The following is a 15,753-nucleotide window of genomic DNA, read 5'->3' as shown; positions in this document are numbered from 1 at the left end:
CCCACAACCCACGCACGGCCCCGCGCCACAACACACGCACGGTCCCGCAACCCACGCACGGCCCCGCGCCACAACACACGCACGGCCCCGGGCCACAACACACGCACGGCCCCGCATTCTACGCACAGTCCCACAACCCACGCACGGCCCCGCGCCACAACACACGCACGGTCCCGCATTCTACGCACAGTCCCACAACCCACGCACGGCCCCGCGCCACAACACACGCACGGTCCCGCAACCCACGCACGGCCCCGCGCCACAACACACGCCCGGCCCCACATTCTACGCACAGTCCCACAACCCACGCACGGGGCCCCGCCGCCACAACACATGCACGGCCCCGCGCCACAACACACGCACGGCCCCGCGCCACAACACACGCACGGCCCCGCATTCTACGCACAGTCCCACAACCCACACACGGCCCCGCGCCACAACACACGCCCGACCCCACATTCTACGCAGTCCCACAACCCACGCACGGGGCCCCACAAATAGCCCCACAATCCATGCACGGTCCCGCGCCACAATCCAAGCACAGCCCCACAATCCATGCACGGTCCCGCGCCACAATCCAAGCACAGCCCCCACAATCCACGCACAGCCGCACAGTCCCACGCCACAATCCACGCACAGTCCCGCGCCACAATCCACGCACAGTCCCGCGCCACAATCCACGCACAGTCCCGCGCCACAATCCACGCACCGCCACAGACAGTTGTCTTTTTGCAGGGCTTAAACTTGCGTAACCCATGTATTGGCAGAAGCTGCGTGTAGTTCGGTTTATCACAATGCAATATTCTATGCGAGAACAAGACAGACCCTGAAACAGGTGATTGGACATTTATATGGGGAGATCATATGGTGTAAATTACACGTCATCTGACCAATAGCATATCTGTACATTCAGCTGGGGAATCAGACCACCCAGAGGACTGACCGATCACATTATACCAGACGTGGCCATCACATGGCAGGAGCTATGACCCGGCATGAGAGGAAGAGGGCGCTGGGAGTCTCACCAGTATATATTTGCAGCCTGCGATCCTCTGCGGAGCTCCTGGATCAGATGTCCCGATGTCGTATCAAATATCCTGATCAGAGTTCCCTGTAATGAGAAAACTACCCAATTTAGAAAGAAGCCATCTGTATAATGTACCATCCCTAACACAGCTGGGGAGGGGGGAGGAGGAAAGAAAAGGGGAGGGGGCAAGACAGATGGAAACTACACACCTGTTAAGACCACCACCCCCACACACGTCATGTGACAATAAGTACACCCAGCTACCATGCTTATCTAATGCAAAATTTATGTAGCTTGAAATTAAGCCAATCAAAAATGACCATGTTTCATAGATGGCTCAGCCACAAAGCAACATTCCAACCACCATGCTTCACGGGTGGTTCAGCCACAAACCAACATCCCCACCACGTTTCATGGGTGGCTCAGCCACAAAGCAGCATTCCCCCTGCCATGCTTCACGGGTGGTTCAGCCACAAAGCAATATTCCCACCACCATGCTTTATGGGTGGTTCAGGCACAAAGCAGCATTCCCACCACCATGCTTTATTGGTGGTTCAGTCACAAAGCAGCATTCCCACCACCATGCTTTATTGGTGGTTCAGTCACAAAGCAGCATTCCCACCACCATGCTTTATTGGTGGTTCAGTCACAAAGCAGCATTCCCACCATCATGCTTCACAGGTGGTTCAGCTACAAAGTAACATTCTCACCACTATGCTTCACAGGTGGTTCAGCTACAAAGTAACATTTTCACCACTATGCTTCACAGGTGGTTCAGCTACAAAGTAACATTTTCACCACTATGCTTCACAGGTGGCTCAGCCACAAAGCAACATTCCCACCACCATCCTTCAGGGGTGGCTCAACCACAAGGCAACATCCCAACCACCATGCTTTATGGGTGGTTCAGCTACAAGGCAACATTCCCACCACCACGCTTCACGGGTGGTTCAGCCACAAAGCAACATTCCCACCACCATGCTTCATGTGTGGCTCAGCCACAAAGCAACATTCCCACCACCATGCTTCACAGGTGGTTCAGCTACAAAGTAACATTCTCACCACTATGCTTCACAGGTGGCTCAGCCACAAGGCAACATCCCCACCACCATGCTTTATGGGTGGTTCAGCCACAATGCAACTTTCCCACCACCATGCTTCATGGGTGGCTCAGCCACAAGGCAACATCCCCACCACCATGATTTATGGGTGGTTCAGCCACAATGCAACATTCTCACCACCACGCTTCACGGGTCAGCTTCAAAGCAACATTACCAAATCTAACTATCTAGTCGATACACAACGACTGATCTGAATACATGCCAAGCAGCTGAAAACTGATCTACCTATCAATCAATCAATCATCTCCCTTCCCTTATCTTTTCCAGGTAACTGAATAAGCACAGCTAACTAAGTGCAGCTTCAGCAGAGGTACCGGTTGTCTCACCTTTTCAGAGGCGGTGGCGATTCTGGTCCCTTGTAGGTTGAGTGCGATGCAGCTGAGGATGCCTTCATGTGCCGGGATATCCACAGGAGGCTTCTCAGTGCTGGCCAGGTCCACAATCTGCACGTGGCCGGTGTGCGCCCCAGGGAATGCCAGGAAGGAGTTGTTACTGTTCGGACAGAGGACACACAGACCTGCCGGAGAGGTGACAAAACATCAGATGAAGGGACACGGGGACTTCCTGCTGCATAATGAATGCAGAGAACCAATCAGATGACATAACCCTGCCCAATGCCTGATCATCACTTCTATATGACATGCCACCACTCCAGGGCAGTGACACTCTTCTAAAGCTTGCACCTTGCAGATGCTGTGGTCACACATGCCTCAATATCTACCCTAATCAGAGTATAGTCTGCATGAACCCAGGGAAAGCTATGAGAGGCTTCTGATCGAACATTCAGTGACCTCCTTCCTGCCAGAGAAGAGGATACAAGGCCAGGCATGAGGCAATTCCCAGCCACAGGGAACTGATTACATCATACATCTGCTATTCCTGAGGAGACATTAACCTCTTGAGGACCACCGGCTTACACCCCCTAGTGACCAGGCCATTTTTTACAATTCAGCACTTTACAAATTTAAAGGGAAGGTTCAGGGAGGGATAAAAAAAAAAAATCCATATCCACTTACCTGGGGCTTCCTTCAGCACGTGGAAGGCAGGAGGTGCCCTCGGCGCCGCTCCGCAGACTCCCGGTGGTCTCCGGTGGCCGACCCGACCTGGCCAGGCCAGGCTCTTCTGCGCTCCAACGACAGGCTCTTCTGTGTTCCACACGGGCGCGCTGACGTCATCGGACGTCCTCCGGGCTGTACTGCGCAGGCCTACTGAGTCTGCGCAGTACAGCCCGGAGGACGCCCGATGACGTCAGCGCGCCCCGTGAGGTGCAGATTGGAGCGCAGAAGAGCCCCACCTGGCAGCCGGGCATGGCCAGGTCGGGTTGGCCACCGGAGACAACCGAGAGCCTCCGGAGCGGCGGCGAGGGCACCTCCTGCCTTCCACGGGCTGGAGGAAGCCCCAGGTAAGTGGATATGGATTTTTATTTTTTTGTATCCCTCCCTGAACCTTCCCTTTAACTCTTTATTATTCAGCCATACTACTTACTACACAAATGAATCTTGCTCCCTTTTCTGGCATCTGATTGCTGCTGCAATTATTTTTTTAATTAATTTATAAAAAGTACTTTTTTAAATTTACATTTTCCTCCCTCCGAGATCCAGCAGTAGGATCGCTTCAGATTTTGAGCCTCTCCTGGGGACAGCTCAGTGACAGAGCTGTCCCCTGAACAGCGCTACACTAGATCGCAGTGCTGCACAAGTCATTTTGGCAGTTTTTATTTCCATTTACATCCTGCCAGCTCTGATTGCAGCTGGCAGGCTGTTTATGGAGCAGAGCTCCGTAACTCAGTGAGGATGTGCGCACATACGAGCGCATTCCCTGCTAATCTCAGCCCCCAGGACTTGACGCCGATCAGCCTTAGGCAGGCCTAGGGGAGCCACTCTGCGGTCACAAAGTGGTTAAAGCACAACTGAAGTCAGAGTAATATGGAGGCTGCCAAATTTATTTCCTATTAAAGCGGTATTGTCTCACTAAAAATCAAATTTCAACAGCAACTGGTCTGAGTCTTTTGTGTAATAAAGATCCTTATCCTGTATTCAAAATTTAAAAAAAATATGTCTGCAGTTATGGTTTGGGGTATTGCAGCATAATGCTGCACTGGACCTTTATTTCGCCATCGCCGGGGGCTCTCCTATCTATAATATATGCACTAATTTCCCCTCCTTCTAACCCACCCACCCCTCCTCTGCTTCCCCACCCACATCGCTCCTCTTCCCTGGTTGGCTGACACAGCATGTGACGTCAATACTAGACGCCACAGGTGTCAATCACAGCCACCGTGGGAAGAGCAGCTTTAATCGCTGGAGGAAGCCTGCCGCTGCCCAGAGCCAACATCACCGCCGCTGCCCGGAGCCTGTGTGGCCACCAGGGAAGAAGAAGTGGAGCCCCATCGCTGCTGGATGAAGAGGACGGGACACGTACCCGCCGCCACCGCCTGCAGGCAGAGGAGCCGATATAGCCACGGTCCAGATGGAAGCCTGCTCAGCTGCCGGGAGAAGTGGAGCCCTGGGGGGGTGGATCCCTTGGACGCAGCTCTCACACTCAGTCTCACACACACTCTCACACACACACACTCACTCACTCTCACACACACACACACACTCGCTCTCACACACACACACACACACACACACACACACTCGCTCTCACACTCTCACACACACACACACACACACACACACACACACACACACACACACACACACACACACACACACACACACACTCGCTCTCACACTCTCACACACACTCTCACACACACACACACACACTCTCACACACACACACACTCGCTCACACACACACACACACTCGCTCACACACACACACACTCTATCACACACACACACACACTCTATCACACACACACACACACTCTATCACACACACACACTCTCACACACACTCTCACACACACTCTCACACACACTCTCACACACACTCTTACACACACTCTTACACACACTCTCACACACACTCACTCACTCTCACACACACTCACTCACTCTCACACACACTCACTCACTCTCACACACACTCACTCACTCTCACACACACTCACTCACTCTCACACACACTCACTCACTCTCACACACACTCACTCACTCTCACACACACTCACTCACTCTCACACACACTCACTCACTCTCACACACACTCACTCACTCTCACACACACTCACTCACTCTCACACACACACTCACTCACTCTCACACACACACACACTCACTCTCACACACACACTCACTCTCACACACACACTCACTCTCACACACACTCACTCACTCTCACACACACTCACTCACTCTCACACACACTCACTCACTCTCACACACACTCACTCACTCTCACACACACTCACTCACTCTCACACACACTCACTCACTCTCACACACACTCACTCACTCTCACACACACTCACTCACTCTCACACACACTCACTCACACTCTCTCACACACACACACACACACACTCTATCACACACACACACACACACACTCTATCACACACACACACACACACACTCTATCACACACACACACACACACTCTCACACACACTCTCACACACACTCTCACACACACTCTCACACACACTCTCACACACACTCTCACACACACTCACTCACTCACACACTCACTCACTCACACACTCACTCACTCACTCACTCACTCTCACACACACTCACTCACTCTCACACACACTCACTCACTCTCACACACACTCACTCACTCTCACACACACTCACTCACTCTCACACACACTCACTCACTCTCACACACACTCACTCACTCTCACACACACTCACTCACTCTCACACACACTCACTCACTCTCACACACACTCACTCACTCTCACACACACTCACTCACTCTCACACACACTCACTCACTCTCACACACACTCACTCACTCACACACACTCACTCACACACACACACACTCACTCTCACACACACACTCACTCTCACACACACACTCACTCTCACACACACACTCACTCTCACACACACACTCACTCTCACACACACTCACTCACTCTCACACACACTCACTCACTCTCACACACACTCACTCACTCTCACACACACTCACTCACTCTCACACACACTCACTCACTCTCACACACACTCACTCACTCTCACACACACTCACTCACTCTCACACACACTCACTCACTCTCACACACACTCACTCACTCTCACACACACTCACTCACTCTCACACACACTCACTCACTCTCACACACACTCACTCACTCTCACACACACTCACTCACTCTCACACACACTCACTCACTCTCACACACACTCACTCACTCTCACACACACTCACTCACTCTCACACACACTCACTCACTCTCACACACACTCACTCACTCTCACACACAGTTGCCTGGCTCTCCTGCTGATCCTCTGCCTCTAATACTTTTAGCCACAGCCCTGGAACAGACATGCAGATCAGGTGCTCTGACTTAAGTGTGACTGGATTAGCTGCATGCTTGTTTCAGGTGTGTGATTCAGCCACTACTGCAGCCAAAGAGATCAGAAGGGGTGCCAGGCAACTAGTATTGTTTAAACACTTCATGTTCGGGGGGGGGGGGGGGGGGTTACCCCTTGAAGAGGAACTTTGAACCTAATCCCAATCAGTAGCTGATAGCCCCTTTCCCATGAGAAATATTTACCTTTTCTTGAATATATCATCAGGGACATCAGTATGACTAATATGGTGGTGAAACCCCTCCCACAGTGTGATGTCAGGACCTAGGTCCTGACAGTTTCCTGTCTGTGACCTCATTGCATGGTGGGAAATAACAGCTGTTTCCAACTGCCAAGCAACCAGTATCTCCCTCTGTGCACATGTAGATCTAAAAAAACAACAACCTTTTAGCTGATCGCAATATTAGTGGGTGCGGTTATAAATAATGGCAGTTGGTGCTGTCTAGTTTTTCTCCTGTCTGGCAGAAATAAAGATTAGTATCCTCTAAAGCAGTGGTCCTCAAACTAAGGCCCGTGGGCCAAATGCGCCCCCCTGAGGCTTTTTTACTGGCCCCCCACATACAAAATGTATTACTTATAGATGCGATCAGCTACATCTTTAAATATTGTTGGTCCACATATAGAATGCTGGCTCCACCCATCCACATGGAAGCCAGAAAGCAGTCATTTGCTGGTTTCCAATCAAATTCCACATCAGGTGACGCTGCTGTCCAATTGGACTGCAGGTTGTCACCTGGGTATGCTTCACTGTCTGGTCCACAAAGACTTCTACATCATTTTATGTATACTCCGGCCCCCCAGCAGTCTGACCCGGCCCTCGACCCAAAACATTTGGGGACCCCTGCTCTAAACGTATTAGAAGATCAACAGCGCTGCCAGGCAACTGGTATTGTTTAAAGAGACACTGAAGCGGAAAAAAAATGATATTATGATGTGTATGTGTAGCACAGCTAAGAAATAAAACATTAAGATCAGATACATCAGTCTAATTGTTTCCAGTACAGGAAGAGTTGAGAAACTCCAGTTGTTATCTCTATGCAAAAAAGCTATTAAGCTCTCCGACTAACTTAGTCGTGGAGAGGGCTGTTATCTGACTTTTATTATCTCAACTGTAAGTGAACAGTTTACTTTTCCTCTGCCAGAGGAGAGGTCATTACTTCACAGACTGCTCTGAAAGACTCATTTTGAATGCTGAGTGTTGTGTAATGTGCACATATTATAGAATGATGCAATGTTAGAAAAAACACTATATACCTGAAAATAAAAGTATGAGAATATTTTCTTTGCTGCTAATCTTCTAGTAATTATTCATAGTACACAACCAATTCATTATATCATATATTTTTTTTCGCTTCAGTGTCTCTTTAAGGCCCATTTCCACTAAGTATGAATTTGAAATACGAATTTTCGCATTATAAATGAACCCACTGAATGTAAATGAAGTCATTTCTACTGAACGAATTTTCGCATGCAGCGTGATGCAGGAATAAAAAATCCCTTTCCCATGTAATAATTGTTAGTGTCAAAAACCTGAGCGGTTCTTGCCTTTTTCATGATTGCTAACTCAGTAAAGGACCAGCCTTTAAAGTGTTGCCATCATATAAATCCGGCATAGCGAGGTCTGAATCCTCTATAACAGTAATTATAGATTGATGGTGTACCTTGAAATGAATCAGAGCACTCAGTATAGGATTTTATATATAAAAAAAAAAAAAAAATTGTATTTGCTTATCATACAGCATATATACAAAATATGAACAGTTCCAAGTAGTGTTTCCTTCTAACAGTATTCCAACTCATCAAAGCTTTATAGCCATAGCCAAGCGTTCATCAATCTTCTAAGTACATTCAAAAAAGAATAGAACAATTGTGTTATGTAGAATAAGATCAAAAGTAGTCTCATCTGTATCAATAGCTCTGTAACTAGTAGCTGTGTAAAACTTGTAGTAATCTTCTTAAAGAAATAGCATAAAAAGATAGCTTCTAAAAAACTTCTTGCTAACATCTTAACAGAACTTAATGCTGAAAGTAAATCACCAGAATATGAAGCATATTACTCCTTTATCATCTCTACAGCATCTAGAACCACGTGTGGGAAGGTAGCTTCTGCCTCGTGTGTCTTCTCAGGAGATTGGAAGGCTAGTGCAAACTATGAGCTTTCAGCTCCTACTTTTATAGGGATAGAATGCAATATGGCTACCTAATCTGGAATTTTCCTGAATCCCAGGTTCTGATTGGCTGAAACTTCCATGAGTAGCTCGCTATCTTTGAGATTTAAAATACCCATAACACTTTTTTGTTTATAAACTCCTTAATTACCTTATCTTGTGAGAATTAACGTCATTTGGAGTGTTTACAAGTTCTGATTAGGTCATTTCTGATGCAGTTAAAGTGGATCCGAGATTAACTTTTACTCATTGCATAATTGTGTTCCTTTCCTATTGTTTATAGGGCATTCCTCAAGCCAAATACTTTGTTTTTGTTTTAATACTCTAATTCCCTATAAACTAAAAAAAAACCCACCCACAGTTTTTCAGAGAGCATTGGCAGTAGCAAGGGCTCATGGGAGCTCAGTCTGGGCAGGAGGAGGGGGGAGGTATTACTAGCCAGAGATTTCAGAGGCAGAGAGGAGGAGATTCGTGTTTTTCACAGTCTGAGTGCTGATGGTGCAGATAAACCTGCCTCTGTGTAATGTTCACAAACAACATGGCTACTGTCATTGTATCACAGGAAGAAATAATAATATTCTATTAAAGCTGTTTGCAGCTAGATTTGCTGTGTAAACTATCTAAACTTTTGATACGATATATAGACAAGTTACTTGTGCTAGTTAGTTCTTTATCTCGGATCCGCTTTAATTAAAAATGGATGTCACCAGCCATCTTGTCTGCTGGTTGACTTATTTGACCCAGACATTGGGACTTTCAAACATTAAACAATGTCATTTATGACGCTTTTCTGATAATGTGTCCTTCTGCTAATTAGTTTGGAATGTGCCTGTCCTTTTCCACACATAAGATTGGTTAGGTTGACACTAGAACACTAAAGAGTCTTCAGCAATTTAAGATGCTTATTGAAAACATACAGGTCTTCTAATATACTCATGCAAATATAAAAAAATTATATAATTCTTCTTAAAACAATTAATCATATAAGATATAATTGCATATTAAAACTTAATATAAAATCATGTTCTATATATTTGTCTTTCTGATGAACAAATAAATGTGATAATTCCACCGACAGAGGTCACCATTTCATCATGTAAATAACAAGCTATTTTAATATTAATTTTATAAAAATGTGAAACCGCCAGGTGGCATAATTGTCCTAAATACGGGACAATAGAAAAAACCTTGTAACTTTTATTGACATTCCAAAGGACAATCATAGTCAAAGCAACTTTGTGGAACACAGCTACAGTGTTTTGAAACTTTCACTGCAGAATCCAGCATTTAAATGTATTTCAAAGTATTAAATTATATTATATAGGGTTTAACAATAATCATTTCCTTCTTTGGAAGGACTGTATTGATTATTATTTAGATTAATAATATTTATATGTAATAATTGAGAACATTTATATCAGGGCTGTGGAGTCGGTCCAAAAATCCACCGACTCCGACTCCTCAGTTTAGGATTCCACCGACTCCGACTCCACGACTCCGACTCCTCTAATTTGCATATTACAATTTTGTTGATTAAAAGTATGTAACATGAAATTCGTCTCTTAGCTGCCAACGCTTAGGAATTTTACAAGACAACTGAAGTGAGAAGGATATGTAGACTACTATATTTATTCCCTTTAGACTAAAACTAGTCCTTGGTAAGAGTACTTGTAAAAGGTACAAACCGGAACAAAGAACATCTATCAGGCCCTAGGCAATGTAAGTGTGGGTACATGTAAGAGTGATGTGCAGGTACTCTGCAGGGGAATGAGGAGATTCTTCCTCTATTACACATTCTTCATGCACAATCTGAACAAGGTTTATGGGTGATAGACAACACCTCTGTGTTCAATGTGCACAGCATTCTCAGTGGATTCCCTGCAGCTCTGTGGGGAGTGCATATGTAGAGTATAGTACTACTGTGTAACAAAGTAAACCTGAGACAGATGAAATTAAAGTTTTATACAGACCTGGGGCTTCCTCCAGCCGCCTTCAGGATAATCAGTCCCTCGTTGTCCTCCTCCACCACCTGGAGTCCAGGTACTTGAGCCAGTCGGGCGTAGTGCGCATGCACACACTCCGCCGCCAGGAGCATACTACACTTGTGCAGCACTATTGCGCAGGTGCAGAATCTTCCTGGCTGTGGGAGCGGCATTCGGCCGGACAGCGCTGACTGGCTGAATTACCAGGACTCATAGCAGAAGATCCGGGTGGTGGAGGACAGCGAGGGACTGATTAGCCTGAAGGGGGCTGGAGGAAGCCCCAGGTATGTATAAAACTTTACTTTTCATCCGTCTCAGGTACCCTTTAATTTGTAGTCACCAAACCAAATTTTAACAACATATCAAATTATTTGATTTCATCAGCAAAGGGAGTGCATACATTTGCATAAATCAGCATCAATGCAGAATTATTTCCATCTCATTGACCATCTCTATTAGTGACACAGCTACACATCAGGCTTTATTCTTACAGCATAGATGTTATTTAGTATATATAAGAGATTCCTGTGTACACATCATATATACAGTCACAATCAGATCTGTATATCTGACCTTAAAAATACGGGGACTGCTTTATTGAAGCAGCACAAGTAACTAATTTTGATTGGTTTATTTCATTTTTGTGGACTAAGCACAGCTATTACTGTATATATATATATATATACTGTATATATACATTATTTTTAATGACTATAATCTGAGAAATAGAACATTTTATCATATTTTCTATTTTAATTACAGTTACAAATTCATTAGGAGTCGGAGTCGGTGCATTTTTTCCCGACTCCAGGCACCCAAAATTGCCCGACTCCACGACTCCGACTCCACAGCCCTGATTTATATACATGATTGCTGCAGTAATGTAACTTTAAACTTGTTTCCAGTCTTCACACAGTACACTTATGTACAACCTTGACATTTAAAAATACTTTGTACAATAAACAAAAATGTTTTTGCTTCTTGTAACTAGAATAATCTTAAAAGCTTCACAGCCTGGAATATGCTGAGATGTCTCAGAATAATATTTTAAAGAAGTATTCTAACTTTACAATGAAATTTTGCATAGAACATTAAAACTTAAAACATACACACGACAGCTTTTCCTGCATAAATATACCGCTAGAATTCTGACAAGAGACAAATACATTTGCATAAATATTGTAAAGTTTGCAATAGCTGGAAGCTGAATTACATAATTCCCCACCATCCACATCGACCTGGAGGGGAAACAGTAATTAACGCCGCCGGGGTCTTGTGCAGCAGGATGAGCCATATACCGGCTGTATCCTGCGCCCAAGTCTCATGGCATCGATTTCATACGTATGCCCCCAGCCTGCTGTTCTGCCAGTAACAGCTCTGACTCCCCAGTCTGCGGTTCTGTAACGCAGCCTATCTGCTCAGTAGCAGCGATGCCACAGATGTGCCACACACGGACTTCGCTCACCTTTCGGGTTGTAGCAGGTCTCGAACACGTGCAGCTGATGAGGGTTGTGTGTGAAGGTGAACACTTTGATCATGGAGTCCAGAACCACCACAATTCTACAGAACAGATTGAGAAACTCAGAGTTACCGCTTAAGCCGAAAACACAGATCCCAACCCCCAGCTTGTCAGTCAGCACTGTCTCTGTACACCATCCTGCCACCATGTGACCCATCTCCACCAATAGCACCCTGCCTGGACTGCATGTACCCCCAAATATACCTCTTCACTATAACCACTCCCCCATAGACTGTCTCACTCCTTCCCCCAACTTCACAATTCTTCCCTTTCCCAGAAGATTCTACCTAAACCACAGCCCTGCCCTCCCACTGAGGACTCCTCAGTTCCTGCCCATCCCAAGAGACTCAACTGTGGGATTCCTGTCTTCTCACACCATTCAATTCCTGGGATATTCCTCCTCCATTATCTCTCTCCCCGCCCCTGAAACATCCTCTGCCCTGACTCCACCCCCGAGGATTCTAATGCCCCTCCCCAGTGAAGATTTCTGTCTTTACACTTTCCTCTCCCCCGAGTAGGTGTCTTCCCATCCTTTAAATAAGACCTGACCCCGAGGAGTTATCCCCCAGTGACAGTCTGTGTGCTGTTCAGCAATGCCCTGCTGCACGGAGAAGCAGACAAAGTGATCGCAGCTTTTGACTATACTATCAGCTGATACCAAGATGGCAAAGCATTAAATGCAAAAAAAACCTGACATTTGTTTCTCACATTTAATATAAATTTATCAAAACTAAAGGTGCCCATACACTCATCAGATTAGCAGCAGATAGATAAGAAATGCATCTGATGATCTATCTGATGCGTTTTTAGAACATTTTTTACCAGGATAGAATTCCAATAGATTTCAGTTTGAAATCTATTGAAATTCGATCTGATGGCATTTTTTTGCCATCAGATTTCCATTAGGGCCAATGCAAAATGATAAGCAATCTCATCAGATCGACCTAGATTTTCCACCCTGCCAGTTCGATGGAAATCCATCGAAATCGGCCGCCGATCGGGCGATTGGCCAACCGATTTGCAATCGATCGATCGATTTCAATCGATCGGTCGGCCAGAAAATCGGCTGAGTGTATGGGCCCCTTACGGGTAGAAGCAATTAAGCTGTTTTACTACGTAAGAGATTTTAGTCACAAGCCAGATCCCAAGATACATCGAGGGGCTTGCTGGGGGAGGGGATGGTTACCTGTCTCTGCGCAACCTCACTGCTTTCACCTCTGTGGAGAATTCTATCTCTATCACCGTCTTCTTCTTAAGATCATCCCAGATCATCACTGAGGGTGAAAATACAAAACACTGGTCAAATATAAACCAATAAAATCCTACGCTTTTACGCGATGTGGAGCTTCTGTTTCTTATGCACAACTGTGGAGACGCCCTAGGAGGGCCGCCAGTGAGGCTGTGCGGTGGCCAATATCCCAGAGGTGAATACGGGACCTGAAGGCCACAGCATCTGGAGAGTCTGTACCTAAAGGGGGGATCCTGCTGGATTGAAGGTATAAGAGACTTTCTATTTATGTGCAATCTTCTCTGAGCGCCTAAATATTTCTCTATAAAGCTACATATTGATGGAGTATACATCAAGGAGGAGCGCTCCACTTGTTTGAATTGTCCATTAGAGACTTTTTTTAGTGTTGTTTGAAGCTTGTCTTCTATGTGATAAAGCTCAGTTTATGGTCATATCTGTATGAGCACAGTACCTTGTTGCTACAACTGTTTTATATTGGCTTTGTAGAGTGCTAACTGCGGGCAGAGGGGGCGGCCGGCTGCGGGCAGAGGGGGTGGCCGGCTGCGGGCAGAGGGGGTGGCCGGCTGCGGGCAGAGGGGGTGGCCGGCTGCGGGCAGAGGGGGTGGCCGGCTGCGGGCAGAGGGGGCGGCCGGCTGCGGGCAGAGGGGGCGGCCGGCTGCGGGCAGAGGGGGCGGCCGGCTGCGGGCAGCCGGCTGCGGGGGCGGCCGGCTGCGGGCAGAGGGGGCGGCTGGCTGCGGGCAGAGGGGGCGGCTGGCTGCGGGCAGAGGGGGCGGCTGGCTGCGGGCAGAGGGGGCGGCTGGCTGCGGGCAGAGGGGGCGGCTGGCTGCGGGCAGTGCGCTGTGGTGTTGGTTGAGTGCAGAGGGGGCGGCTGGCTGCAGGCAGAGGGGGCGGCTGGCTGCGGGCAGAGGGGGCGGCTGGCTGCGGGCAGAGGGGGCGGCTGGCTGCGGGCAGAGGGGGCGGCTGGCTGCGGGCAGAGGGGGCGGCTGGCTGCGGGCAGTGCGCTGTGGTGTTGGTTGAGTGCAGAGGGGGCGGCTGGCTGCAGGCAGAGGGGGCGGCTGGCTGCGGGCAGAGGGGGTGGCCGGCTGCGGGCAGAGGGGGTGGCCGGCTGCGGGCAGAGGGGGCGGCCGGCTGCGGGCAGTGCGCTGTGGTGTTGGTTGAGTGCAGAGGGGGCGGCCGGCTGCGGGCAGTGCGCTGTGGTGTTGGTTGAGTGCAGAGGGGGCGGCTGGCTGCGGGCAGAGGGGGCGGCTGGCTGCGGGCAGAGGGGGCGGCTGGCTGCGGGCAGAGGGGGCGGCCGGCTGCGGGCAGAGGGGGCGGCCGGCTGCGGGCAGAGGGGGCGGCCGGCTGCGGGCAGTGCGCTGTGGTGTTGGTTGAGTGCAGAGGGGGCGGCTGGCTGCGGGCAGAGGGGGCGGCTGGCTGCGGGCAGAGGGGGCGGCTGGCTGCGGGCAGAGGGGGTGGCCGGCTGCGGGCAGAGGGGGCGGCTGGCTGCGGGCAGTGCGCTGTGGTGTTGGTTGCGTGCAGAGGGGGCGGCCGGCTGCGGGCAGAGGGGGCGGCCGGCTGCGGGCAGAGGGGGCGGCCGGCTGCGGGCAGAGGGGGCGGCCGGCTGCGGGCAGAGGGGGCGGCCGGCTGCGGGCAGAGGGGGCGGCCGGCTGCGGGCAGAGGGGGCGGCCGGCTGCGGGCAGAGGGGGCGGCCGGCTGCGGGCAGAGGGGGTGGCCGGCTGCGGGCAGAGGGGGTGGCCGGCTGCGGGCAGAGGGGGCGGCCGGCTGCGGGCAGTGCGCTGTGGTGTTGGTTGAGTGCAGAGGGGGCGGCTGGCTGCGGGCAGTGCGCTGTGGTGTTGGTTGAGTGCAGAGGGGGCGGCTGGCTGTGGGCAGAGGGGGCGGCCGGCTGCGGGCAGAGGGGGCGGCCGGCTGCGGGCAGTGCGCTGTGGTGTTGGTTGAGTGCAGAGGGGGCGGCTGGCTGCGGGCAGAGGGGGCGGCTGGCTGCAGGCAGAGGGGGCGGCCGGCTGCGGGCAGAGGGGGCGGCCGGCTGCGGGCAGAGGGGGCGGCCGGCTGCGGGCAGTGCGCTGTGGTGTTGGTTGAGTGCAGAGGGGGCGGCTGGCTGCGGGCAGAGGGGGTGGCTGGCTGCAGGCAGAGGGGGTGGCCGGCTGCCGGCAGAGGGGGCGGCTGGCTGCGGGCAGAGGGGGCGGCTGGC

The 15,753-nt window shown here is 49.7% G+C and overlaps 1 protein-coding gene across 1 annotated transcript in view; it reads right to left on the bottom strand.

Annotated features, from left to right (window-relative positions):
• Positions 1–15,753, bottom strand: part of WDR45B (WD repeat domain 45B) — a 37,677-nt gene that overhangs the window by 6,180 nt on the left and 15,744 nt on the right. Inside the window, exons 4-7 of the mRNA XM_068263805.1 lie at positions 13,503–13,590; positions 12,263–12,357; positions 2,475–2,665; positions 1,026–1,111 (exon numbers count right to left, since the gene is read on the bottom strand). Coding sequence (XP_068119906.1) covers positions 1,026–1,111; positions 2,475–2,665; positions 12,263–12,357; positions 13,503–13,590 — 460 coding nt within the window. The remainder of the gene's footprint in view (positions 1–1,025; positions 1,112–2,474; positions 2,666–12,262; positions 12,358–13,502; positions 13,591–15,753) is intronic.

This window comes from Hyperolius riggenbachi, chromosome 12 (genome assembly GCF_040937935.1).
Source record: "Hyperolius riggenbachi isolate aHypRig1 chromosome 12, aHypRig1.pri, whole genome shotgun sequence".
Lineage (NCBI taxonomy): Eukaryota > Metazoa > Chordata > Amphibia > Anura > Hyperoliidae > Hyperolius > Hyperolius riggenbachi.
This window is presented reverse-complemented; position numbering and strand designations above follow the sequence as displayed.